The 25,920-nt window shown below is 44.0% G+C and overlaps 1 protein-coding gene across 1 annotated transcript; it reads right to left on the reverse strand.

Moving 5' to 3' along the window:
* Positions 1-2,808: 2,808 nt before the first annotated feature.
* LOC124013577 (ataxin-7-like protein 1) lies at positions 2,809-24,628 on the reverse strand. The gene is made up of 13 exons (XM_046327895.1): positions 24,416-24,628; positions 23,906-23,974; positions 21,117-21,221; positions 20,472-20,732; positions 14,947-15,136; positions 14,556-14,743; positions 14,348-14,407; positions 12,860-12,942; positions 12,388-12,656; positions 11,709-11,925; positions 7,375-7,496; positions 6,287-7,019; positions 2,809-6,055 (listed from the first exon to the last, which is right to left on the reverse strand). The coding sequence occupies exons 1-13, from the start codon at positions 24,600-24,602 to the stop codon at positions 6,038-6,040; spliced, it is 2,502 nt and encodes an 833-aa protein (XP_046183851.1). The 5' UTR covers positions 24,603-24,628; the 3' UTR covers positions 2,809-6,037.
* Positions 24,629-25,920: the final 1,292 nt, after the last annotated feature.

Raw genomic sequence — 25,920 nt, forward strand, 5'->3', positions numbered from 1 at the left:
TCTTGTGATACACAGGAAGACCGCAATCAAATTAAAGTTTAGTCTAGAACATTCGAGTAGCCTATTTGATAAGCCTATATTTTCATATTGCATAAGTAGTCCTATATCATAGCTACAATTAGTCAGTGCAGATTATGAATTGTAATGATATGTTAATATTGGTTACAACAACGCATGTCGAGCATCGGCACCAACCTGGTCTCATAGACTAGACATAATATAGTTAGTCTATATCCGGGACACTCAAATTAGTATATGTTGTGTCTGATATGGTGACATAAGACAGAAGATTACACAATAGGGTGGTTGGCCGAGGGGATGGTGGGTGTATAACTGGACAATCTGGCAACCCAAAGGTTGTGTGTTTGAATCTCATCAAGGACAACTTTAGCATTTTAGCTAATTAGCAACTTTGCAACTACTTACTACTTCTACTACTTAGCATGTTAGCTAACCCTTCCCCTAACCTTAACACTTTAACCTAACTCCTAACCTTAACCCCTAGCCTAGCTAACATTAGTCCCCTACCTAACGTTAGCAATAACCACCTAGCTAACGTTAGCTAAAAACAAATAGGAATTCTTAACATATCATACGTTTTGGAAATTCGTAACACATTGTATGGATTGCAATTCGTAACATGCTGTACAAAATTGCAATTCGTAACATATATGAATTGAAATTCATAACATATTATACAAAAGGGATGATGGACATCCACAAATTAGTACATACCATATGAAATGCAGTGGAGGCTGGTGAGAGGAGCTATAGGAGGACGGGCTCATTATAATGGCTGGAATGGATAAATGGAATAGTACCACATATGACTCCATTCCAATATTCCATTCCAGCCATTACAATGAGCCTATCCTCCTATAGCTCCTCCCACCAACCGCCACTGATGAAAAGTAACATACCATACTAATTGGAGTGTTTCGGTTTACTTTTACTAAGTTATGTCTACCTCTGTGTCCAGGTTGGCGGCACCCAGTCTGTGAATTTTTGTTTTTTTTGTATAGCCAAATTCAATTTTGGCATAAAAGCAACCTTGCCAAATAGCTTACCATATGGATTAATAAAATGTTGCTCAGATGTAATAACATTTGTACAACAGTTGTGAATTCCTTTAGGAAAGTGTGATTTTCAGCATGAAATGTTCTAGTGTGCTTAATAGTGAAGAGCTAGGCTAGGTGGAGAGATTGGGCGACCCACAGGTTCCATGGAATGCCATGATAATGGTGCCTTCCAATAACCTTATGGTCCAGTTCATAATAGCAATACGTCACCTTGAGGTCTTATGGTAGATGGCCAACATACCACGGCTAAGGGCTGTGTCCAGGGTCTCTGTGATGTGTCGTGCATAAGAACAGTCCTTAGCTATGGTATATTGGCCATATACAACCCCCCCCCTCCCTCCCCCACGTGCCTTATTGTTTAAATAACTCAAATATCAATAATATTAGGCTAATCATTCAAACATAGGCCTAAACGTCATGGCTGTAGGCCAGCAATATCTCACTGTGTGTTTTAGACATTATTTAACAGGTATTATTGGCCTAAATATTGTTTAGCCAATGTCCACGTAATATAGTATTAATAACTAGTCGAAAAGTAGTTGGAACCAACTTCTTGCATAGCCTACAAATGAGGTCTTCTGAAAAATATGGTTGTTGTGGTATTTGAGTAGACCTCTTGAGTTATAATCCCCCAAGACCAGACCCTGTCCTTTAGGCCCAGTGAGAAATACAACAAAAGGTGGCCACCGCTATCGGCCAGACAATTAACCAAAGGACCAGCATTAAACTATTATCATAAGAATGCTGTTTGCAATGGGGGGGAAAGCCCTCGGAATTCATTGACATGCTGCATAGTGTTGGAAACCTTTTATGTGATCAATTACATGCAAGCTGCCTTTGCCATTTAACCTACTGACAGCTTCTTGACATTTTGTAGCGCTAGTTGTCTATTTGCTATAATAACCACTTTACAACACACAAATATATGATTTTAAAAGTGAATAGAAAAGGCTCCAGCAAGCCTACCAATTCTGGCGATGAGGCAGCACCTGTTGCTGCACAGGCATAGTCTATAACGCAGAACTTTTCACAGGTGAATGGATAGGCTACTGTGAAGAATAGGATGAACACAGCTCTGTATTCGCTATCCCCACACCAGGACTTCTTGTTCACTTCATTATGAGGGGAAGGATGCACCATGCCTAATATGGCTCAGATGCCAGTTTGTTCACCAATGCAATTATCAGGTCTGCTTCCAAAATGGATTCTTGCTCACCTCCTAGACTGTATACCAAGTGATCGTTTGTGGTCACGTGTACAAGGGAACACAAAGATATCCTAAACATCAATACTACGCCCACCTCAGCCTTTACTCACTGCTCCAGTCCATATGGCACAATCCATACATTTTATATTAGGTGGGCCTCTAAAGTGCCACCCCTGCAGGAACGAGGGGAATTGACTTTGCAAGTGTACAAGGGACTAATTCAAGTAAAGGGAAATGTATGCGTGTTTGTCCTTCTTTCAGGCATAATTCATTGTGCACATCTTCACCCCACGGGAAACAAAGAAATCTCAATTGCATACTCCTCGCGTCCTCTCGTTTCCGCCTTCTAAAAACCCATTGGAGGAGAAGGTCATAGGGGTGGGGCCTCTGACTTCTCATCCAATGGGTATTGAGTACGCTTTTGAGTATGAAATTGAGATTCTCCCACGGAATTACTATCCTGCTTTGCTGAATCATGCACCTGGGTGGAGTGATTCCATCAAGAAGGGACAGGACAAAACAGCAGGTAGAAAAAATATTTTATATATATATATTTTTGATCCAAAACATTGTCAAACCTGAAAATACACATCTAAATGTGTTGATAACACCATGGGGACAACAGGATAAAAGAGTCACCCAGGAGTAGAAAGCACATGATGGACGCCACCACAGACTGATAAGGTGAACCAGTGACTATTTCATAGTAAGAGCTCAACAAGAACCTGGTTCTGCTTTATTTACAGTGAATACAAAAATAAGGCCTTACTTACAGAGAGACATCCATGTCCTGGGTTAAGTGAGGAGACTGCACTGAACCACTAGTCTACTCAAGTCTGCGTCATTCTCTATAGTGCACTACTTAGGCACTGTATTTCCCCGATACAGTGCCTTTGGTTTGATCAGGGCACACATATTAGGGCATTGGTCAAAAGTAGTGCACTGCAGGGAACAGCGTGCCATTTCAGACCAACACGTAGGGGAAGACCTCAATTGCATACTCCTCGTGTCCTCTCTCTTGCCGTCACTATCGAAACCCATTGGAGGAGAAGGTCAGAATGGGCGGGACCTCTGGCTTTCTCATCCAACGGGTTTTGAGAAGACGAGGAGCTTAGACTGCTTATCTGCTGTTCCACACTCAGTAAAAAATAGCGAGGAGAGGAGAAGCAATGTTAACATTCAGGAATAATACCTAGTCAGTCACGTGCCGTTTGCTTACCTAAATGACTGGAGAGGGGCATCGGTGGCTCCAGACCTGACCAATCAGTAGTGCACACATTTTCAGTGATCGAACAGTAACTTGTAATTGATGAGTTATAAACTGATATCTATTCTGTAGGTCTATTACTATTTTGGGACAAGTTACATGCCATCGACATTGACCACTAGCAGAAAGCGAGCATATATGAGTCATTTGATTGTGTCGGAGGTCATCCGAGATGGTGAAAAGAGCCAATACTTTCACCTACGAGAACTTCTAGAAATATAGAGTGCTGCAGGCGAGGGCCTAAGGACTTGGAAGAGAGTGCACTGCTGCAGAGGCAGGGCCTGAAGACAAAACGGCAGGCATAGAAACATTCCCCCACTGTACCTACTTTTCCCAGCCCCTCCCCCTGGACCATGCAGACCTACAGTGTTTGTGATTTCCCTTAGCCATGGAAACACATTCAGTAAAATTGTTTTTTTTTTTAAGAATACAAAAAATAACCTTGTCTGAGATTCAGATAGCCTATACATTTCAAACTCTGGACCTCAAAGTCAGTTCCAATGCATTTTTAAATTGGGGACTGATTTAGACCTGGGACACCAGGTGTGTGCAATTAATGATCAGGTAGAACAGAAAACCAGCAGGCTCCAGACCTCATGGGGTAATAGTTGAGTACCCCTGCCCTACACTGTAGCCTAAAGTACACTGGTTTATAAAGGGGATTGAAGTCACAAGGAATACAGGCCTAGTCTTCATATTTACTGTTGTTGACAAAACACCTTTACAAATATGTACAGTGCCTAGTGAAAGTCGACACACCCCTTGCACAGTCTTCGCATTTTGTAGCCTTACAATTCCATCTAAAAAGGGGAATACATTAGATGTTTTTCCTTCCGATCTACAAAACAGTCAATGTTTTCAAAGTGAAAGAAAATGAAAGAACATTTTCCAAATTCATTGCAAATAAAAAGTTGTTTTGATTGTGCGTGTCTTCTCACCCCAGAGTTCATACTGGGTGGGAAGCAAATATCTATAGAAATAGAAGTAGATTAACGATCTGGGCATATGAGGAAAAAGTGCAAAAGAGAGTATCTGAGAAAGCCTTATTCTTCCTTCAGGCAACCACTGAACATCCCCATGTATGGAACCGTAGGGGCGCTACCGCTGTTCTGAAAAACGCATCTAAATAACCTAAGGTAACTTCCTATCACAAGAACTCTCGAGACGGAAGTCAAATTCCTGTCTGGCAACCACCACATTGCTCTAAACGCCACCTTTGTTTTCAGATCCGGAAAGACAAAGGAGGAGAGGAGGAGATTAGACTATTGAGATGCAGCCCATGTCAGTGATGTCCCTGTAGAGCGTCTATCACTGACAGAACAGAAGAACACACTGCAGTGGAACCAGAGGTATTAAAAGGAGTTGGCTAGTGCCATATGTACATTTCTGTAATGCACATATCAAATCAAGCACGTCTGTCAGAGACCAGTGGAAGAGAAAGAGAAGTCATGTTGAAAGGTAGAAACATTGGAAGAAGTGTGAAAAGGGAGAACCGCCGGCAAAAAGGACCCTTAAAAATACAAGTCACCAAGCGGTTAAAACACTTTAGCTCGAGTTATTTTAGTAATAGGAGGCTTATAATAAATATTTTAAAAATAATAAAATATACGTACACATTTCAACAATAACAACTATGATAATAATAATACTGTTTAAAAATTGACATACAAATATAATTTTGCTCAATGTCTGTAGCTCTACTCTGGTCAGTAAGAAAATTAAGAAATTATAAATTATTATACATAACAAAGATCCAACACCATCGTTTTTCCATTTAGGGTGTAGGTCCTCTCTGTGTTGCAACATTTGAGACGAAGAATAAAAACAATCCTCGATAACCTGAATTCTTCCTATTTTGAAAGACATTTCATGAAAAAGTGTCAGTATAAAGTCTTCCCTTGTGTGACAGACAGGTTGTTGTGTAGCCTCTGGAGTCCAGGAGGAGGAGAGTAAGTGCACTTTGAACTCTGGCATGCTGGGGAGAAGGGTGTGTGTGGTGAGGAGTGGAGGTCTGCCTGAGGAAGTTTTTGGACATGGGAATTCCTTCCTGGTCACCTGACCACACAGGAACGGGAAGCTACAACAACAAAATGTCTAAATGCATGTAGAGCTGTGATAAAGATGCCAACCTAAAGCAGGTTCCCTTTTCAGAGGGCAGTTTGTGATGATGAGTGTCTTGATTTGAGTGCTTCACCCTGGAACCATGGAGACTACCTCTGCAGAACTGCCAATTGGCTGATCAATGTGTGGGCGGGATTGTGGGGAGGGACCACACATCCTAATATGGGATGGGCATTGTGAGAGGAGGAGCCAAATCATTCTGACCCACCAATGACTCCAAGTCCCAGAATCCTTCATGGGTACAGGTGCAGAGCGGAGTGACATCACTGTTAACAGGGCAGGGCCCTGTGGTACTGACATTGGGTCAAAGGTCACAGATACTAGTCCAGCTGCCCAACATTCTGTCCATGTCTCCTGTTATTGTCAATGATGCAACTTTGACTGCAAGGGGAAAGAGAGAAACAGGGGGAGAGGAAGAGCAGGGGGAGGGCAAGAAAGGGAGATTCAAGTTGACAGTCAAGCTCAACCCATATCCAAAGACGACATCAATCTGTATAATCCATGACAGTAAAAATAAATATGAGGCAGGCTATTTTTTTGAGCCAAGGTAATTTCAGTTGTCAAGTGAGGTGAATTACCATGTGAGTAACCAGGTGAGTTAGGTGTGTTTACCTGTCGAGGTGACTCGGGGCCTGAGGCCAGAAGTCCAGTGCTGTTCCTCCTGAAGATGCCGTCCAGCCCTGCTGCTGCTTTGGTCACCTTACTGGGCTTTCCTCCTCCTCCGTACGCACTGGGGCTCCTCCTCTTTCTCCCCTCCACCCCTCCTCCGTAGGCCAGGGGGCTGGGAGGAGGAAGGGAGCTGGGAGTAAGGGGTGAGGGGCTGGGGTGGTCCTTAGTGAGGGGGTAGGGTGTGGTGGTGGTTTGGTCAGGGTTGGAGTACCAGTCCTCAGCCCTGACCCCCACCTCCCTGGCACTGTGTCCTAAGGTCTTTCTCCTACCACTAAGGGGGGGCATGCCAGAGCTGAGCATGGGGGTGGGAGTCAGAGTGTGGTAGCTGCTGTTGTTCCCCCTGAGAGTGTCAGAACTAGGTGGATGGGTGGTCCTCCCCTTCTTGGCCGTGCCACCAGTGGCCCCTGGGGGCCTGATGGGTTTGGTGGTAGTGCCGTTACGGGGTTTCCCTAGGGCGGAGACAGGGGCCACGGGCTGGGAGGGGTCCCTGATGCCAAACAACCCTGCTGCTGATGCATCCTGGGGAAAGGCTGTGGTGTAGGGCCCAAGGGAGAAGGCTTCGTTGGTGGAGGGAGGGAAGGAGAGGGGGGGAGGAGGGCTGAGAGGGCTGGGGGAGGGAGTGATGATAGAAGGGCTCCCGAGGGAGGGAGGGCTCTCAGCAGCCAGGGGCACCTTTCTGTAACACAGCAGAGGACAGGGACGTTAGAAAAACCAGAGCAATAATGAAATATATATGGATTTACAGGGGTTCAGAGACATTTATGTCTAGAATATGAGCTGGCTGCTGATGTCCTATGCCAGAGCACCAGCAGAACCAGGTCATACTAACATCCGCCATTCCACACCTATTAATAGTGTCTATGAGTATCTGTGTGTCTTCCCCAGACAGCTGAACTCACTTTCTCCATAGAACATCTCAGAAGTCTAAAGCTGGATGTATATACATTGGAGTTTGTCCCAGAGCCCCAGAACAACGGGCTGACAAAATCATTTATGCTGGTACAATTAACACACGCACACACTTTCCTCACCTCCACATCTGAGCGTTGACATGTTTCTCCACCATGCAGTGTAACGCCAGCCTCATCCTGTCCCACCGCCGGTCAAACACATAGTGACCACGTCCCATCAGCCTGCTGCTGAACGCACAGCACTGAGACACGGAGGGAGGGGTTAACACAATCAGAAACAAAATATATAGATCAAATCAGCCTGTATGGATGGCTTCAAGCTAGGAGTGTAACAGTTCACCAAACCTATGGTTCGGTACGTATTGAGGTTTTGGGGTCATGGTTCGGTTCGGTTTCGGGACAGCGGGAAGACTGAAATGCCATTCACAATGTTCAGCATTCACAATGTTCCTGGCATTGTCTGTTGTGACAGGATTGTTATGTTGGTTTCCACTCAGACGCGGCGTTTGTAACCATGTGGGAGGTGGGAATTTACCAGTTGTGAAGTCGTAAATCCCGGGGGGCTGCATTCATTTGATTTGAACTCATTGAGAAACGCAGATTGGCTAAAAGTACAGCTATTATACAGTTATATAGTTCAAATCCACATCCACGTTGTCTGAATAATGTTTTGTTGTTGCATTCAACTTCTAAAAACGCTGTTATTTCCTTAGTAGGTGACGTCACAGGTCAGAAGGGAGAAGGGGAGAGCTCAGGATGATAGACGAGTTTCCTACGAGTAATAACGAGTTGGAGGGCTGTTTGAGTGGTAAATTCCCACATCCATCTTGGTGATGACACGGTCTCCTTCAGTGCCAGTGAACTTTGCAATGTGACTCGGGCACTTTCACAAGGTGCTGCCGGAAACCCCCTATTTTCAACCACCGAAAACAGGCGCATATCATATATAAACATAGCCTACCTATCGCTCTTGTAATTTCTTCAGCCCGGTAAGAATCAGCTGCCAAGGGCTGCTTGCATGCGGTATACTGAGGTGATGTCAACGTATTTGTCAACATTTGAGGTGTTGGCAGCTGCATAGGCTATTCTCGCTGAGCAGTGGCGACATGCTGTTAACGTTTTACCCACAACTCTACGTCCCCCGCTAATGTAATCTACTAGGAATGCAAAATGTTCCCAAACGGGAGATGTAAAACAATGGAGGATCCTCCAATTCTGGTTGATCGACCCCACTATAGAACTAGTTCCTGGCTGCGCCTCACAAAAAGGCACATTGAAATGCGCACATTAATCAAAATTAAAATTCATTGACGCATAGCTTGTTTTAATGGAATAGCCTGAAATGGGGGGGGGGGGGAATAACCTATAGGTCTAGTGCTTCTTATCTTGTAATATTTCTATGTATTCATTTGTGTTTACAGTGAGGGACAAACTGAGGTCTTCGTACCGACTGGTTCAGTACGAATACGTGCATCGTTACAGCCCTACTTCAAGCAGTACGGTGACATGGCAATAGCTCCGCAGCCATTACTAAGGCATTGCTCTGAAGCATTATCATCAGGCAGGCCGGCCGGCTGAGGTTTCCACCATGTCGCTTACACAATCAAATCTCTACAAATAGTGCGCGCTGGGGGAGGGGGGTTGGGAGATATTGACATAAAAGTAATTTAACGATACATTTGGTTCGATAACAATAAATACACTCTTTTTTTATTATTTAAAAAAACAACTCTCCATTAGGGGCTAGGATCTAGTTTTACAGTGCCAAGTTAGACGTGAAACAAGTCAGCTATTTCGTCTAACATGTTCAAGGAATGGATGGATACTTTGAAATAGGATCCGGAATGATCAGATTTATTTTTGGCTGCTAGAGATGAATTTGCCTGCATCCTTTGTTTTTGTACATATGATACATCATTTACCACCTGAGGAAGTGGGAACTCAAAAACACATGATCTATATTGCTTACCCTAAATATATGATACTGATGCTCGACAGCCATGTAATGGACCTAACAGTAAATGTAATGTCCAACAAAAACTTCCCATTGGTAGGCATCAATAGACGACTTGATGTATTGACTGCAAATGGCACATTCCGGCAGCTCGTCATCTTAATTACATGCCACGTTTGGAAAGTGGTGTACGATCCTCAATATTGAGTGAGAGTTGAGAGAAATTGAATTTTTTAACAACAGTAAAATACTATTTGAAAAAGTTGTTTTCCCTCAATTCCATTTTGAAACGTTGCTCAATGGTTGTATGCTTGCGCTTATCAGAATGCAACTGTCCCTTCACATGGTGCGCAAAAGTGGGGAGAGAGAGTGAGACCGGGCAGCAAAACAGGGACAGGGAAGATTGTGTAATGTGTAGGTTAATGCACATTACAGTTAACAGAATAACGCTTTAGAACAAACACATTGTGTAGCATATTCACCGAAAATTACAGACGTAAGCAAAATGCTTCGGTAAGAGGGCAATGTCCGTGTCGGTAGTTTTCGGTTTATCTTCCCAGCTCTAGGGAAGGGGCTTAGGGCTGATTTCAGTCTGGGTGTTAGACTGAGATAAGGGAACACTTCATAAAGAATTTACAAGTAGTTTATCAACCATTTATTTGTTTACAGATATTTTAGAAGCAGTTGAATTTTTGTGATTACTTACAAACCCTTCAGTACAAATTATACAGTTGAATTCGGAAGATTACATACACCTTAGTCAAATATATTTAAACTCAGTTTTTCACAATTCATGAACATTTAACCCGAGTAAAAATTCCCTGTCTTAGGTCAGTTAGGATCAGCACTTTATTTTAAGAATGTGAAATGTCAGAAGAACAGTAGAGAGAATGATTTATTTCAGCTTTTATTTCTTTCATCACATTCCAAGTGGGTCAGAAGTTTACATACACTGAATTAGTATTTGGTAGCATTGCCTTGAAATTGTTTAACTTGGGTCAAATGTTTTGGAAAGCCTTCCACAAGCTTCCCACAATAAGTTGGGTAAATTTTGGCCTATTTCTCCTGACAGAGCTGGTGTAATGGAGTCAGGTTTGTAGGCCTCCTTGCTCACACACGCTTATTCAGTTCTGCCCACAAATTTTCAATAGGATTGAGGTCAGGGCTTTGCGATAGCCACTCCAATACCTTGACTTTGTTGTCCTTAAGCCATTTTGCCACAACTTTGGAAGTATGCTTGTGGTCATTGTCCATTTGGAAGACCCATTTGCGAACAAGCTTTAACTTCCTGACTGACATCTTGAGCTGTTGCTTCAATATATCCACATAATTTTCCTGCCTCCTGATGTCATCTATTTTGCGAAGTGCACCAGTCCCTCCTACAGTAAAGCACCCCCACAACATGATGCTGCCACCCCCATGCTTCACATTTGGGATGGTGTTCTTTGGCTTGCAAGCATCCCCCTTTTTCCTCCTAAAATAACGATGGTCATTATGGCCAAACAGTTATATTTTTATTTCATCAGACCAGAGGAAAGTTCTCCAAAAAGTACAATCTTTGTCCCCATGTGCAGTTGCAAACCGTAGTCTGGCTTTTTTTTATGGTGGTTTTGGAGCAGTGGCTTCTTCCTTGCTGAGCAGCCTTTCAGGTTATGTCAATATAGGACTCGTTTTACTGTGGATATAGACACGTTCATACCTCTTCACAAGGTCCTTTGCTGTTGTTCTGGGATTGATTTGCACTTTTCGCACCAAAGTACGTTCATCTCTAGGAGACAGAACGCATCTCCTTCCTGAGAGGTATGATGGCTGAGTGGTTCCATGGTGTTTATACTTGCGTACTATTGTTTGTACAGATGAACGTGGCACCTTCAGGCGTTTGGAAATTGCTCCCAAGTATGAACCAGACTTGTGGAGGTCGACAGCTTTTATTCCTGAGGTCTTGGCTGATATCTTTTGATTTTCCCATGATGTCAAGCAAAGAGGCACCGAGTTTGAAGGTAGGCCTCGAAATACATCCACAGGTACACCTCCACTTGACTCAAATGATGTCAATTAGCCTATCTGAAGCTTATAAAGCCATGACATCATTTTCTGGAATTTTCCAAGCTGTTTAAAGGCACAGTCAACTTAGTGTATGTAAACTTCTGACCCACTGGAATTGTGATACAGTGAATTATAAGTAAAATAATCTGTCTGTAAACAATTGTTGGAAAAATTACTTGTGTCATGCACAAAGTAGATGTCCTAACCAACTTGCCAAAACTATAGTTTGTTAACAAGACATTTGTGGAGTGGTTGAAAAACGAGTTAATGACTCCAACCTAAGTGTTTGTTAACTTCCGACTTCAACTGTACATATTTTTGCACATAGCTACCTTAATGTTAAATGTTGGGTAGACAGGTACAGAGATAGGTACAAGACACTTAACCCAAATTGCTCCTGTAAGTCATCCTGAATAAGAGCGTCTGCTAAATGACTAAGGGTACAGGTACATACCCCCAGTGGTCGAGGGTGGTGAGGGGAGTAGTGGCAGGATCGTCGGTCATCGTCTCTGTCAGGGCCATCTGGTGTTCCTGGGTCGCCCTCATCACTGGACAGACGACCGTCCCTGTCCCCTCCTGCCCTCTGCCAGACAGGGACTGGGGGGTCTTGTGTTGAGCCTGGGGGGACGGGGTTGGAGGATAGGACAGCAGCACCCCCACTACCAGGTACCCTGCACACAGAGAGGGAGAGAGAGAACAAAAAAGAGAGACAGGCAGAAAGAAAGAAGAGAAAGTGAAAGGAAGAACATGTTTAGAACTAGACACTAACATGACCTACAAATACTAACAAGTGTCAAAATCAGTTTGTTTCACTTTGATTCTGATTCTCCTATCAACAGTAGGTTACACCCCCTAGTGGTGTGAGTTTGAACTGACAGTGATTTTCACAATCAAATAAGTTAATTGGTTGCGTACACAGATTTGCAGGTGTTGCAGAAGGTGCAGGAAAATGCTTATGTTACCAGCTCCAACAACGCAGTAGAATGTCTTACAAATATGCAACTTTGGTCTAACTTTGGTCTAATATTACTGAGCAGCAAACACAGCATCTTCATTGAAAAAATGTAACAAGCATGATTCCATTGAATGAATAGAAGCTATACATTGACTTTGGCCTCAGTGCTGCCCCCTACCTGGGTCTGTGTGCATTAGCCAGCCGCAGTTTGAGAGTGGAGACGGTTCTGCCATTGTGGCAGTGGGGGGGCAGGATGGAGGGGGTAGTATCATTGGCACGGGTGCTCTGACTGCCTCCCTGTGACTCCCTCCTCTGCCCTCCCGCCTTATCTTTCTCCTTTGCCCCCTCCTTATCTTTCTCCTTCGCTCTGCCCTTGTGTTCCGCCAGGAGGATATCAAACTCTTTCTGCCTGCCTGGGACGGCCCGTCGGTGGATCAGGGAGTGAGTCTGGAACACACACACACAATATAATAACAAAGACAAGTGGACACAAAAGGGCAATAAGAACACATTTAAATGAGACTTAAATTAGTTTTACCCTGGTATCAAGGAAAATAAAGCACACGAGGCAAAATGAAGTAGTGCGCACGTATGGTCAGAATAAGCTGTGTAGCCAATCAAATGTGAGGTCAGAGGTCAGTGTGTCTCACCTTGCAGGTGAGTGATCGCGTGCAGGACCGTTTGCTCTCTGGGTCTTGGACTCCACAGTGCTTGTTAGGGTCAAACACCCTCCCTGTAAACAGCAGACAGTCATCAAAAACCAAACCAGGTCATCAAGGCTGATTTCAGAATTTTGTCTTCCAGAGTACCATGATGTCATCTTTTGCCAAGAGATCCTGAATGACGGGAGAGAAGTGTCTTACAAAGTTGTCTTATAGGACGACCTACAGTAGACGGTTCTTTAACTGAAACTTCCCAAATTCCACTGAGAAGTTTCCCCTACGTCAAACAGTTCAATTGTCCCTGTAATCCCTACATGTCATCCCTACATGTCATCCCTACATGTCATCTCTATAATCTAGGTAGTTATGGGAGTGTGCGTGTGTTTGGGGGAGATGAGGCGTGTGTGTGTGTGTGTGTGTGTGTGCATGCGGGAGATGAAAAGTGTGTGTGTGTCGAGATGAAAAGTGTGTGTGTGTCTCTCATGTGTTTAGGAGATGAGACTAGAAGAGGCCAGTTGGGAGTCCCAAGCGGTGGGAAGGTTTTTAAGGAGCAGAAGCCTTGGCAGCAGTAGCTCATGAATTACACTTGTAAATCAAAGAGTTGGAGTGACGCACAGCACAGAGACAACAACATATGGGGGGGGGGGGGACTGGTAAAAGAGACAGGCAAGAGGAGTAAAGGAAGAGAGGAGAAAGGCAAGAGAGAGAGAGAGAGAGAGAGAGAGAGAGAGAGAGAGAGAGAGAGAGAGAGAGAGAGGAAAAGACAGAGCGGCTGGAAGAACAAAGAGATGGGAAAGTTGGAAAGAGATGTACGAGGGAAGTCTCCTCATCCACAGCAGAATTAGCAAGGCCCCAGTGCATAGGATTAGTGTTGAGCAACAGCCTCCACTCTCTCGTCTTTCAAAACAGCCCCCCCACCCAAGCCAAGTTCCTAACCCATCAGATGAATCTGTTCATGCCCCATCACTCTCATGACTGGGCAGCTTTCAAAGGTTTAGGGGAGATAAGGAATATGGAGGGGTTTTACACTTATAAACATAGGCTATATATGTATACCATGACCTTTATAGTGCCGAGCAAGACATGCACATTCCTGGTGGTAGAATTTAAGTTGCTACACCTTCAATTCTTCCCTACCAGATAAAAGGTACATTAATACATCGTATGTTCTCTCCATCCGTCTTTGTGTCTGTTCACCTAGGAGGAGGATGATGTTGGCTGATCTCTGGTCAGTTTTGATCCCTGATTATAATAATTTAGATATAATATATGCTATTTAGCAGACGCTTTTATCCAAAAAGCAACTAACATCAAGCATTAATACATTTTCCGTGTGGGTGGACCCAGCGGGAAAAGGAACCCATGATCATTGGCGTTGTAAGCACCATCCCACCAACTGAGCCACACATGGTAATGAAGGTAGGATTGGGGTTAGGGTACACTGATCCTAGATCTGTGGTTAGACTGTGTTCTCACCTGACAGTCTCCTATGAGGCCTGGGGGTCTTGGTTCCATTCTGCTGTTTCCTGTCCAGGGGGAGGGGGTTGCGGGGGTCCGAGGGGAGGGAAAGGGTCTGCGGTGATTCAGGGGGAGGGTGAGGGGGTAGAGGAGGGTCGTTTGTCCAGGGGAGAGCGAGCCGGGCTGGGCCAGTCCACCAGGGAGGGGGGTGTGGTGGAGCAAGGGGTGGTTGGCCCGCGGCCGTTCACCAGCTTTTCCCGAGACCCCCTGAGGGGAGCTGGGGGGATCAGGGAGGGTTTGAGGGAGGAGGGAGAGGAGCAGGAGGAAGAAAAGCAGTTGACTCTGACGTGTTTTCCCCTCTCTGCCCGGCCAAGACATGGCATCTTCTCCAGACTCACTACTGGCAATGACACACTGGGGGGAGAGAGAGAGAGAGAGAGGGATGGCGCGACAGATAAAGCAAGAGAGTGAGAGGAACGATATAGAGAGAGGGGGGGGTGCTAATTGATTGAGTAGAGAGTTGTGGGATTGTTTTTATTTTAAAAAATAACCATGACAGGGATTCGATGCAGGACGTGTCTGCATGTTCACAAGATTTGGCCTGTGTGTGCACCCACCATGTCTTGCTGCGGACACCCTTGGGAGGGTAGACAGCGAGCGGGGCCTTGTTGAAGCGGGAGTGGGGGTCGTCTCTGGGGACCCTGAAGGGCAGAGGGAGAGTAGGACCCGGGGTGGGGGACACTGCCACATTGGGCTTCACAGAGACCACTGGACCCCTGGAGGGACACGGGGAGCCGTGCCGACGCTCTGAAACACACACACACACACACACACAGTGTCAGGAGATATACAGACTGAATACAGACTGAGCGTGAACCCACCTGGTAAACACCCAGCATCATGAAAATGTCTTAACACTGTAGATCACTGACTGGTCAGTTATTCACACAATGAATGAATCTGTGATGTTTGTAAGTGATCCATGGCTCCAGACTGCGACCATTTGACTTGAATGTTATTAGTGGTCGCATCGGTGCGAGCGGCACATTTTGCATTGTCACTCACTCAAACCTTCCCCTTTTCTGGGCAGCTAAAAGCACGATTTGGTCAAACAGTGAAGTACATTATACTCACGATTCCGATAAAGGAAGTGTCTGATTGTATAATATCTCAAAATCCAATTGCAGGAAAAACACAGCTTTGGAAGCAACTACTGTTGTCCCTGTCGAAGAGAGGAGGGTCTCAGCTATTTATATGTATAATTTTGTTGTGTTACAGCCTGAATTTAGCACGGATTAATTTGAGATTTGTTTGTCACTGGCCTACACACAATATCCCACAATATCAAAGTGGAATAATGTTTTTCAAAATGTTTACAAATTAATAACAAATGAAAAGCAGAAATGTCTTGAGTCAATAAGTATTTAACCCCTTTGTTATGGCAAGCCTAAATAAGTTCACGAGTAAAAAATAAGAAGTTGCATGGACTCACTCTGTGTGCAATAATAGTGTTTAACATGATTTTTGAATGACTACCTCATCTCTGTACCCCGAACATACAAATATCTGCAAGGTCCCTCAGTCGAGCAGTGAATTTCAAACACAGATTCAACCACAAAAACCAGGGGGATTTTCCAATGCTTCGCAAAAAAAGGCACCTATTGGTAGATGGGTAAACATTTTAAAAACAGACATTAAATATCCCTTTGAGCATGGTGAAGTTATTAATTACACTTTGGATGGTGTATCAATACACCCAGTCACTAGAAAGATACAGGTGTCTTTCCTAACTCAGTTGCCGGAGAGGAAGGAAACCACTCAGGGATTTCACCACGAAGCCAATGGCGACGTTAAAACAGTTACAGAGTTGAATGGCTGTGATAGGAGAAAACTGAGGATGGATCAATAACATTGTAGTTACTCCACAATAATAACCTAATTGACAGTGTGAAAATAAGGAATCCTGTACAGAATACAATTATTCCAAAACCTGTATCCTCTTTGCGACAAGGCACTAATGTAATACTGCAAAAAATATGGCAAAGCAATTGACTTTTTGTCCTGAATACTAAGTTATGTTCAGGGCGAATCCAATAACATATTACTCACCATTTTTTTTAAGCATAGTGGTGGCTGCATAATGTTATGGTTATGTTTGTAATCGTTAAGTACTGGGGAGTTTTTAAGGATAAAAAGAGAAACGGAACGGAGCTCAGCACAGGCAAAATCCTAGAGGAAAACCTGATTCGGTCTGCTTTCCACCAGACACTGGAAGATGAATTCACCATTCAGCAGGACAATAACCTAAAACATGAAGCCAAATCTACACTGGAGTTGCTTACCAAGAAGACAGTGAATGTTCCTGAGTGGCCAAGTTAGTTTTTAATTAAATATGCTTGAAGACCTGAAAATGGTTATCTAGAAATAATCAACAATTTGACAGCGCTTGAAGAAGTTTTTAAAGACAAATTGGCAAATGTTGCGCAATCTACATATGGAACGCTCTTATACTTATCCAGAAAGACTCACATCTGTAATAGCTGTAATAGCTGAGACTTGAGCACATCTGGGACATCATTTGGATTCAGGTCTGGGGAACGGGCAGGCCAGTCCATAGCATCAATGCCTGCCTCTTGCAGGAACTGCTGACACACTCCAGCCACATGAGGTCTAGCATTGTCTTGCATTAGGAGGAACCCAGGGCCAACCGCACCAGCATATGGTCTCACAAGGGGTCTCAGGATCTCATCTCGGTACCTAATGGCAGTCAGGCTACCTCTGGCGAGCACATGGAGGGCTGTTCGGCCCCCCCAAAGAAATGCCACCCCACACCATGACTGACCCACCGCCAAACCGGTCATGCTGGAGGATATTGCAGGCAGCAGAACGTTCTCCACTGCATCTCCAGACTCTGTCACGTCTGTCACATGTGCTCAGTTTGAACCTGCTTTCATCTGTGAAGAGCAAATGTTCTCTGGCAAATGCCAAACGTCCTGCACGGTGTTGGGCTGTAAGCACAAGCCCCACCTGTGGAGGTCGGGCCCTCATACCACCCTCATGGAGTCGGTTTCTGACCGTTTGAGCAGACACATGCACATTTGTGGCCTGCTGGAGGTCATTTTGCAGGGCTATGGCAGTGTTCCTCCTGCTCCTCTTTGCACAAAGGCGGAGGTAGCGGTCCTGCTGCTGGGTTGTTGCCCTCCTACGGCCTCCACGTCTCCTGATGTACTGGCCTGTCTTCTGGTAGTGCCTCCATGCCCTGGACACTACGCTGACAGACACAGCAAACCTTCTTGCCACAGCTCGCATTGATGTGCCATCCTGGATGAGCAGCAGTACCTGAGCCACTTGTGTGGGTTGTAGACTCCGTCTCATGCTACCACTAGACTGAAAGCACCGCCAGCATTCAAAAGTGACCAAAACATCAGCCAGGAAGCATAGGAACTGAGAAGTGGTCTGTGGTCACCACCTGCAGAATCACTCCTTTATTGGGGGTGTCTTGCTAATTGCCTATAATTTCCACCTGTTGTCTATTCCATTTGCACAACAGCATGTGAAATGTATTGTCAATCAGTGCTGCTTTCTAAGTGGACAGTTTGATTTCACAGGAGTGTGATTGACATTCATTTCCCTTTACATTTCCCTTTATTTTTTTGATCAGTGTATATATATGAGAGAGAGAGAATTTTTCTTCCACTTTGACAGGGTATTCTTTTGTAAATCGTTGACAAAAATTAAAGACAATTCATTTTAAATCCACACAACAAAACGCGGAAAAAGTCAAGGGGTGTGAATACTTTCTGAAGGCACGGTATCCCTCTCATTATTATCTCAGGTCTACCATATTTGTAGGTTATTTACAAAAAATAACGGAGTTCTAGGCTAATTGTTTGAAAATGCGCGGTGATAAATAGATATATTTTGATTTGTTGAACACTTTTTTGGTTACTACATGATTCCATATGTGTTATTTCATAGTTGTGATTCCTTCACTATTATTCTACAATGTAGAAAATGAGAAAAACAAAGAAAAACCCTGGAATGAATAGGTGTGTCCAAACTTTTGATTGATCCTGTATGTTGCGTGACAACGTTTTTTTATGGGTGCGACCAAATCATGAACTGGTGATCCATATTGCAGTAGAGGGCATTGGAGAGAGACAGAGAGGAGAGGATAGAGAAGGAAGGAGGACTAAAGGAGAGGAAACTTACGGTTCTGGCTATGCATGTCTTTGAGGGATGTGGGGGGGGGTGGTGGGGTGGGGAAGGTGGGGAGGTCCTTTGCTCTCTCTATGCCTCACTGGGACTCTATTCCCCAGACACCTAGTCGGGACAGAGGGACATGTCAAAAACACACACAGCCACTCCCACTCCCCCCTCCCACACACACACACACACACACACACACACACACACACACACACACACACACACACACACACACACACACGCTCTCGCACGCGCTCACACACCTCATTAAATGCTTATTGTAGACCTACTACGCATGCAGACTTTGCACTAAAATTAGTGAGGAAAGCTTGTGAACTGTGCAGCGGGGATAAAAATAATGCATTATATCACTGTCAGCAAATAAAACTATTCATGATTATTAATTTTGCTCTGCCCTGGCAATTTCCTAAATAGACTTGGCCCCGGCACCACAGCCATCCTGCCAACTGTCCTCAGCCAACTACTGTCTGACAGGCTGTATCGCCCACTCCACAGAATCTGTCTCGTTGGTCACAGTTTAGTGACTGAAAGTGTGAGGAGCCAATACGATGACAGTGTGTGGGAATGACAGGGAGATTGCCTTACCTTGCCAGTGAGTGCTGAAATACCAACAGCTCGTTAGAACAACAGGGATGAATGAGCACACAGATTAAGCAGGTGTCAGGGCGTGTGTGTGTATGTGTGTGTGTATGCCAGGCGGCAGTCGTGCGTGTGTTCCAGGTGTGTGTGAGTGTGTCACTGCGTCCGTCAGGCAGGTGTATGTGCAGGTGAGTAAATAGGCGAAGGTAAAGCAGAGGGGGCAGCTGTATTGGGAGCTAGGACCAAAGTCCACCTCATTCAGGTATGCAGCGGTAGTTACACAGCAGCCAATTCAGATTCACACACAGATTGGTTACTTACAACTGTGGTTTAGAGTACATTGAACAATGCACGCAAGTCTAAATCTTGTGCATCTGCCCTTCCAAGGTACAAGCGATCCCCTAACACAGATCTAGGATCAAAATAACCCTATCCTAACCTTAAACATTATTCAGGGGGTTTAAAACTATCTGAACCTCTATCGGTGGTTAGAGGCAATGTCTACAGAGTCCCTCAAGCCCGTTGCCATGGCATTGCCGAGCGAGTGAAGCGGTGGCTAGCGTGAGAGCCCTGTGAGCCTAGCAGCCACAGGAAGTAGGAAGCTGAGAGTCAGCATCGCACTGAGAGCTCAGCTGGGTTTGTTTACATCCTCACTGCCACCGCTAGAGGAAGACACCCACCACAGAGAGAGAAAGAGAGAGAGGAGAGAGAGAGGAGAGGAGCGCCAAACGCTTCTGCAACAGCCAATACATTTCATAACATGACACACACAACGCAGCACATCACTAAACTGCTCTATACAAATCAACACTACACTAAACCTCACACTATCACTGCAGCTGCTTCAACACAACAACTGCCCGCACTGGCACCAAAGCAAGCACACAAACAACTAACTGCCTCGCCAACACACTACACTGCAGGGAGTGCCAGCCCACACATCAAAGTCAGGAAACGAAACTAAGCTGAGAGGAGAGAGCCTGCAAGGAGTTCAATTAATCCAGGACCATAGGGGCAGTCACCAGACAACACACACACACACCATATGAATAACAGTCTAGCACATACACACATTCTCTGAATAACATACAAAAGCTTTTCCGTTAAACTGCTTAGTCAGCCTCCGCCGCCAGCTACAGATGGGCAGAGAGAGAAACAGAGCTGGGTATCAACTGTCTGTCTGACTCCTGCACACTGGCTGGCTGTCAGAAAGAGTATTTCTCCACCCACCCACACACACACCCACACACACACACACACACACACACAGCTGGAGGAGCATAGCTGAAAGGCATTTGACCCCTGAGCAGAGCTGACCTCAGAGCTTGTCAGTGAACAGCTGTTGTGAGAGGAACATTTCCTGTTTCCCTTAACCACAGATCTACGGTCAGATTTACATGCGTTATAACCAGATTGTCATGTCTGAGAGGACTGCAGCTGGAGGCAGCAACCTGCAGGGGGCAGGAGGGAGCACTCAAAGGGGGGCGTGTGTGTGCATATGCATGTGTGTTTTGCCTGTCTCTTGGCACAGACAGACTCCTCGCTCTAGGACATGTGCAGCCAGCCAGCAGCAGATGTAAGTGCGCTCCGTTCACTGGGGATCAACGAGAGCGTAAGCAGACGGACAGACAAGAGCTGGTTTTCAATTATTATTATTTTATCTTTAACTCTGCGTTGTTGGAGAAGGACCTGTAAGTAAGCATTTCACTGTTAGTCTACACCCGTTGTCTACAAAGCATGGGACAGATAAAATGTGATTCTGATTTGGTCCAGTGCTGACCATTGTTGGGGGGCTCTTACTGTAATGGGTTAGAGTTAGGGGTCTTACCATAGTGGGTCTGGGTAATGTGTCAAGGTCAGGGTGGTTTGTACTGTAAGGGTAGTGTCAGAGTTAGGGTGGTACTTAAAGCTAGTGTGTTAGGGTTCTTACTGTAGTGTGTTTGGGTAGTGGGTAGTGTGTAGGGGTTAGGGTTCTTACCGTAGTGGGTGAGGATGCCCTGGGGTTTGACCACTTGGTTGCAGACATGGCAGACGACGAGACAGATATCCTCCTGGTTGGGAAACTGGCCAAACACGTGCATCTCTACAGAAGACAGAGTCAGGAACAGAGGTGAGTAAAGGGACAGGGGCTGAACTGGGAGTAGAATCAGAAAGCTGCCTAGACATTTTTATTTATTTAACTAGGCAAGTCATTTAAGAAAAAATGATTATTTACAATGTGGGCAGAATTGAAAAAGCGTGTGCGAGCAAGAAGGCCTACAAACCAGACTCCATTACACCAGCTCTGTCAGGAGGAATGGGCCAAAACTCACCCAACGTATTGTGGGAAGCTTGTGGAAGGCTACCCAAAACATTTGACCCAAGTTAAACAATTTAAAGGCAATGCTACCAAATACTAATTGAGTGTATATGAACTTCTGACCCACTGGGAATGTGATGAAATAAATAAAAGCTGAAATAAATCATTCTCTTTACTATTATTCTGACATTTCACATTCTTAAAATAAAGTGGTGATCCTAACTGAACTAACAGGGAATTTTTAAAAGGATTAAATGTCAGCAATTGTGAAAAACTGAGTTTAAACGTATTTGGCTAAGGTGCATGTAAACTTCTGACTTCAACTGTATGTATGTATGTATGTATGTATGTATGTATGTTGTATGTCACCGATTATGATTTTTCAACACCGATACCGATTATTGGAGGACCAAAAAAAGCAGATACTGATTAATCTGCCGATTTGTGTATATATATGCATATATATACATATATATATACACACATATGCATATGCATATATATATATATATATATATATATATTTGTAATAATGACAATTATTTCTCTCATTGGAAATTCTGGTCCAACGCTTTTAACTGCTAGGCTACCTGCCGCCCTATTTATTAACAACGAAAATGCTTTGTATGAAGTACATTTAATTACCCATGTGACATTATTAAATACAAGGATGACATTTGAAATTGTTCATTGCATGAAAACAAACAACTTTTAAATGTAGTGTTTCTGACGTTCACCCCATTACTTCAACGAACAACCAAGAGGTGGGCTGTTGTTTAATCTGAATCATGGTGTTGCCATTTGTTTACAAGGATGGGGAGTGCAGTAAATGTAGCCTCAATGAGCTAGTTATCTAGCTTGCTATCTTAGCTATCCTATGTATATCGATTGGATGCAGTAAAAACAGACACGGTCATTGGATGATAAATAAATAAATAAAAATTTAAAAAATAAAGCAGCAGCTAACGTTACAAGTTTGCCTAACTAGCGCGGGCCAGCGTGGCTACTTTCTGGTCTCTCAGTCTCATAAATACACAGCGGCCCTTCCTCCGAGCAGAACCATCTGCGTCTCTCCCTCACGCAAGGGCACAGATTAAAAATATACATAAAACTTTTTTTTTTTTTAAACATGTATTTCGACTATCCGGATATGCGAGAAAAAAAAAATCCTGATATTATTCTAATAGTGAAATTATTTCAAATGTCATCCCTAAACAGCGGGTATAGTACTTGTAAAAGCGCAACTATTTTTTTTTTTCATCTGTCTCTGCCAAGACAAATGAGAACAGTGTGTAGCTTACTGCCTCGCTCGCCTGCCAGAACAACAAGAAACTGCCAAAACACTGCTGCTGAAACAATCTGTCTTTCCTGAATGAGCGCTACCCAGGCAGAGAGAAACATACCGTCTATCAGACACTCGCTGAGAAATTTTGTAAAGCGGGGGTAACATTTTTCTATATTTGTGCATTGTCAAGTCTCACTTATCCTCGTAAACAACATTGTAAGATAATGAATTGAATTATAGACTACATCAGCTGTTGACCTATGTAGCGGAGAGAAGGCATAATGCTGAGTTCACCATATGACTATGGGCATAATCGCTGTCTGGCACTAATCTCAGAGATCATTAGGCTATAGGTCTGTAATGACATCACTCAGTCATCTTCAGCGCCAGTTAGCTATTACTGTCTGCTTGACACATGGTATGACCTCATCAGCTGATGGTGTGTGTGTGTGTGTCTCACAACCTGCCCGACTCTTGGCCGGGGATCAACAACACTGGGAGACTCCATTCTGGCTGAGTGAGAGGATCTCCTTACCTTAACCATTAGGGGGTCCAGGGGAAACACAACTGGCCTTAGATCAGTATCTAAAGGGCAAGTCAATCTTACTCTGTCTCAGTGTGTTAGCCTGGGATCAGCAGTCAGAACATATTGGTGATTTGGTGATTCCAGTCTAGCTGGGACTGAGAGAGACTGCTTTTGCCCTCAGAGTCTGGCTGAACTGAAGACTGGGGAGTTAGTACTGAAGTTGTACTACACTAGAATGTCTGTCACTCTGGGTGGCCCTCCATACCTATATAGTCATCAAATCCCCTCATTTTTACAGTGTAGGTAGAGCCAAGAGCCTCTAGGGTACAACACGCGTGACATTTCTTGCTTGACCAATATCATGGCACTAAATATCAATCCATTTGTAATTAACAAACGCGGAAATTCATTATCGTGCATAAAACACATTTTTTATCTTCATAACAAACAAGTGTTAGGAAAAATGTATGCTGTGGTCGTCCCTTAGCTTTGAATTTGACAGGCTGTGCTGTGTTGTGTGGCTGTAGTGTTAAAATATGCAAGAATATTGGCAAGAATGCTGGAGTGTCAACTGCAGCGTCTTCAGTCCACAAGAACAAGAACAAAAAAAACAAGGCTCAGGTGACAGTCACTCCAGCACGTTTTGATCAACCTCACCTTCTTTGCTGAGTTTAGTTCCTTCCCAGTTGTGGTACAGCTCTTTCAAGCGGTTTTCGACGAGTGAGTCTGTATTCAAATAATATAAGAAAATAGAGTTCATATTAGAGTTCATGTGCGATCGGTTAGTTGGTGGTTGGGGGGAGGAACACAACTCTCACGCACGCCACGCTGAAACGTGTCATTACGTCTAGCTAGATAGCTAGCTCGCAGCTGTAACGTTATCTGACGAACTTGCCTTGATAAATCAAGGAAACGGTCACCAACAAGCAACGAAAGTTATCGTAGCCAGGAGAGACATCAGTAAACGAACCCATGCGCATTACGAACATATTGAGAATGCATCAATTGAATACCGAGCATTTGTAAACATGAGTTTTATAGATTTGTTATGCATTTGGTAACTAGCTAAATATGTTTCAGTTTTGACAGATGCATGGAGGACAACTCAACACTGTTCGCACGTGCCATTTTTATAGAAATGAATGACAACATTGGACTTGCACTTACTGTCAGAATAGTGTAATTTTGCTGCGCTGATAAAAGTTGACCAAGGTTTACACAGGAACGTATCCGGATTTGGTAGTTGGCGAATCAATGTCGCCATTGCACTTCCTTCTTGTTGCTGGATTTTTTTCCATCTACTTCGCAGTAAACTAAACGAGACTAGCGAGGCACCTGACGTCACCTTCGTCATGTTCCGTCTTCGCTCGGCTTCTGACGGCAAGGAGTTGAAAGGTTGCAAAGGGGTGTGTGCGCCTCTGAAGTTCATAAGTTCAAACGTTTGTTTTTCTGATACATAAATGACACGTGTGTTGTTTTTTTCTCAAATTGCATTTCACCCATTGTTTATTTGCTGAAATATATTCCAATGTCTTACATATTAAATATGTTTTAGTTCATGTTTCAGTAACAGTATAATATTTTAGGCTGGCAATAGCAAATGTAATGTACAGCACACTTGACCAATATATGAGTAAAATTACAGTATAATACAGTACAACAACGTGCAGTCGTTATGAAGCAGCAATATCCTAGTCGGTCAATAATAATTGTACTACAGACAAAAATGTTGGACACTTTTGCACTACACAAACAAAATACCATTTGCTGCCCACACACGTTATAATATAAAATGTCACTCTTGCTGATCACAAATTTGGCATAGGAATTATATAAATTGTTGCAAGTGCTCTTCAGCTCCATGGCACAACAACAAAAAATGACCCAGCATTGACCTCTTGTGGTTGGAATTGGAAATAGCGTCTCCACTCAATGATGGACAGACAGTAGCCTACGCCATTGGCTCATTGGTATGGTGATGTTTGTGAAAATATCCATAGTCAGTACCCATCCAACATTCATCAAGTGATTGTTGGAGAAATGTGTGGCTGAGTGGTCAAACCTGTGTTATATTTACAGACTGTGTAATAACAGTAGTAATCAATCAGTGATAGTCGGCTGGTGTGGAACAGGAACCAAAGCCAATAGGGCTCCATGCCTTCTGCACGTGTCAGTTTGGCATACCACAGACCACATGACTGAGCATGTAACAGTGGTTCTCTAGCTGCAGGACATCACTGGGTGGAAAACTTGAGCCATGTTCCAATAGGCTACAATAACATTGCATCATTTCATCCTCCCCTTCCAGGAAGTAATTGTAACTCTCAAAGACAGCCTGGTAGGTCTAAACAATGATCACACAGATTTAAATTATCCAGTCATGTCAGATGAGTACTTTAAGGAAGGGAGGAATGATGCATTGAGGATGTCAGTGATCAGCTCAGACACACTGGAGCAGCTTTACCAGATAGTGTCCTGTTTGTTCTCCAGACAAACAGTAAACAGTGAGGTCACAGGACAAATCATGAAACAAAAGCTGCATTATGTCTTCAGGAGTCGTTGAGTCAGAAATCTCCCGCAACCTCCCAAGTATGGCTTGTCAATTAAGTAAATATTACCAGAGAGAGAAAGGGACAAATCTACTTTTATATGATAAAAGGAAACAGACTGTA

The sequence above is a fragment of the Oncorhynchus gorbuscha genome, linkage group LG25, assembly GCF_021184085.1.
Source record: "Oncorhynchus gorbuscha isolate QuinsamMale2020 ecotype Even-year linkage group LG25, OgorEven_v1.0, whole genome shotgun sequence".
In the NCBI taxonomy this organism is placed as follows: Eukaryota; Metazoa; Chordata; class Actinopteri; order Salmoniformes; family Salmonidae; genus Oncorhynchus; species Oncorhynchus gorbuscha.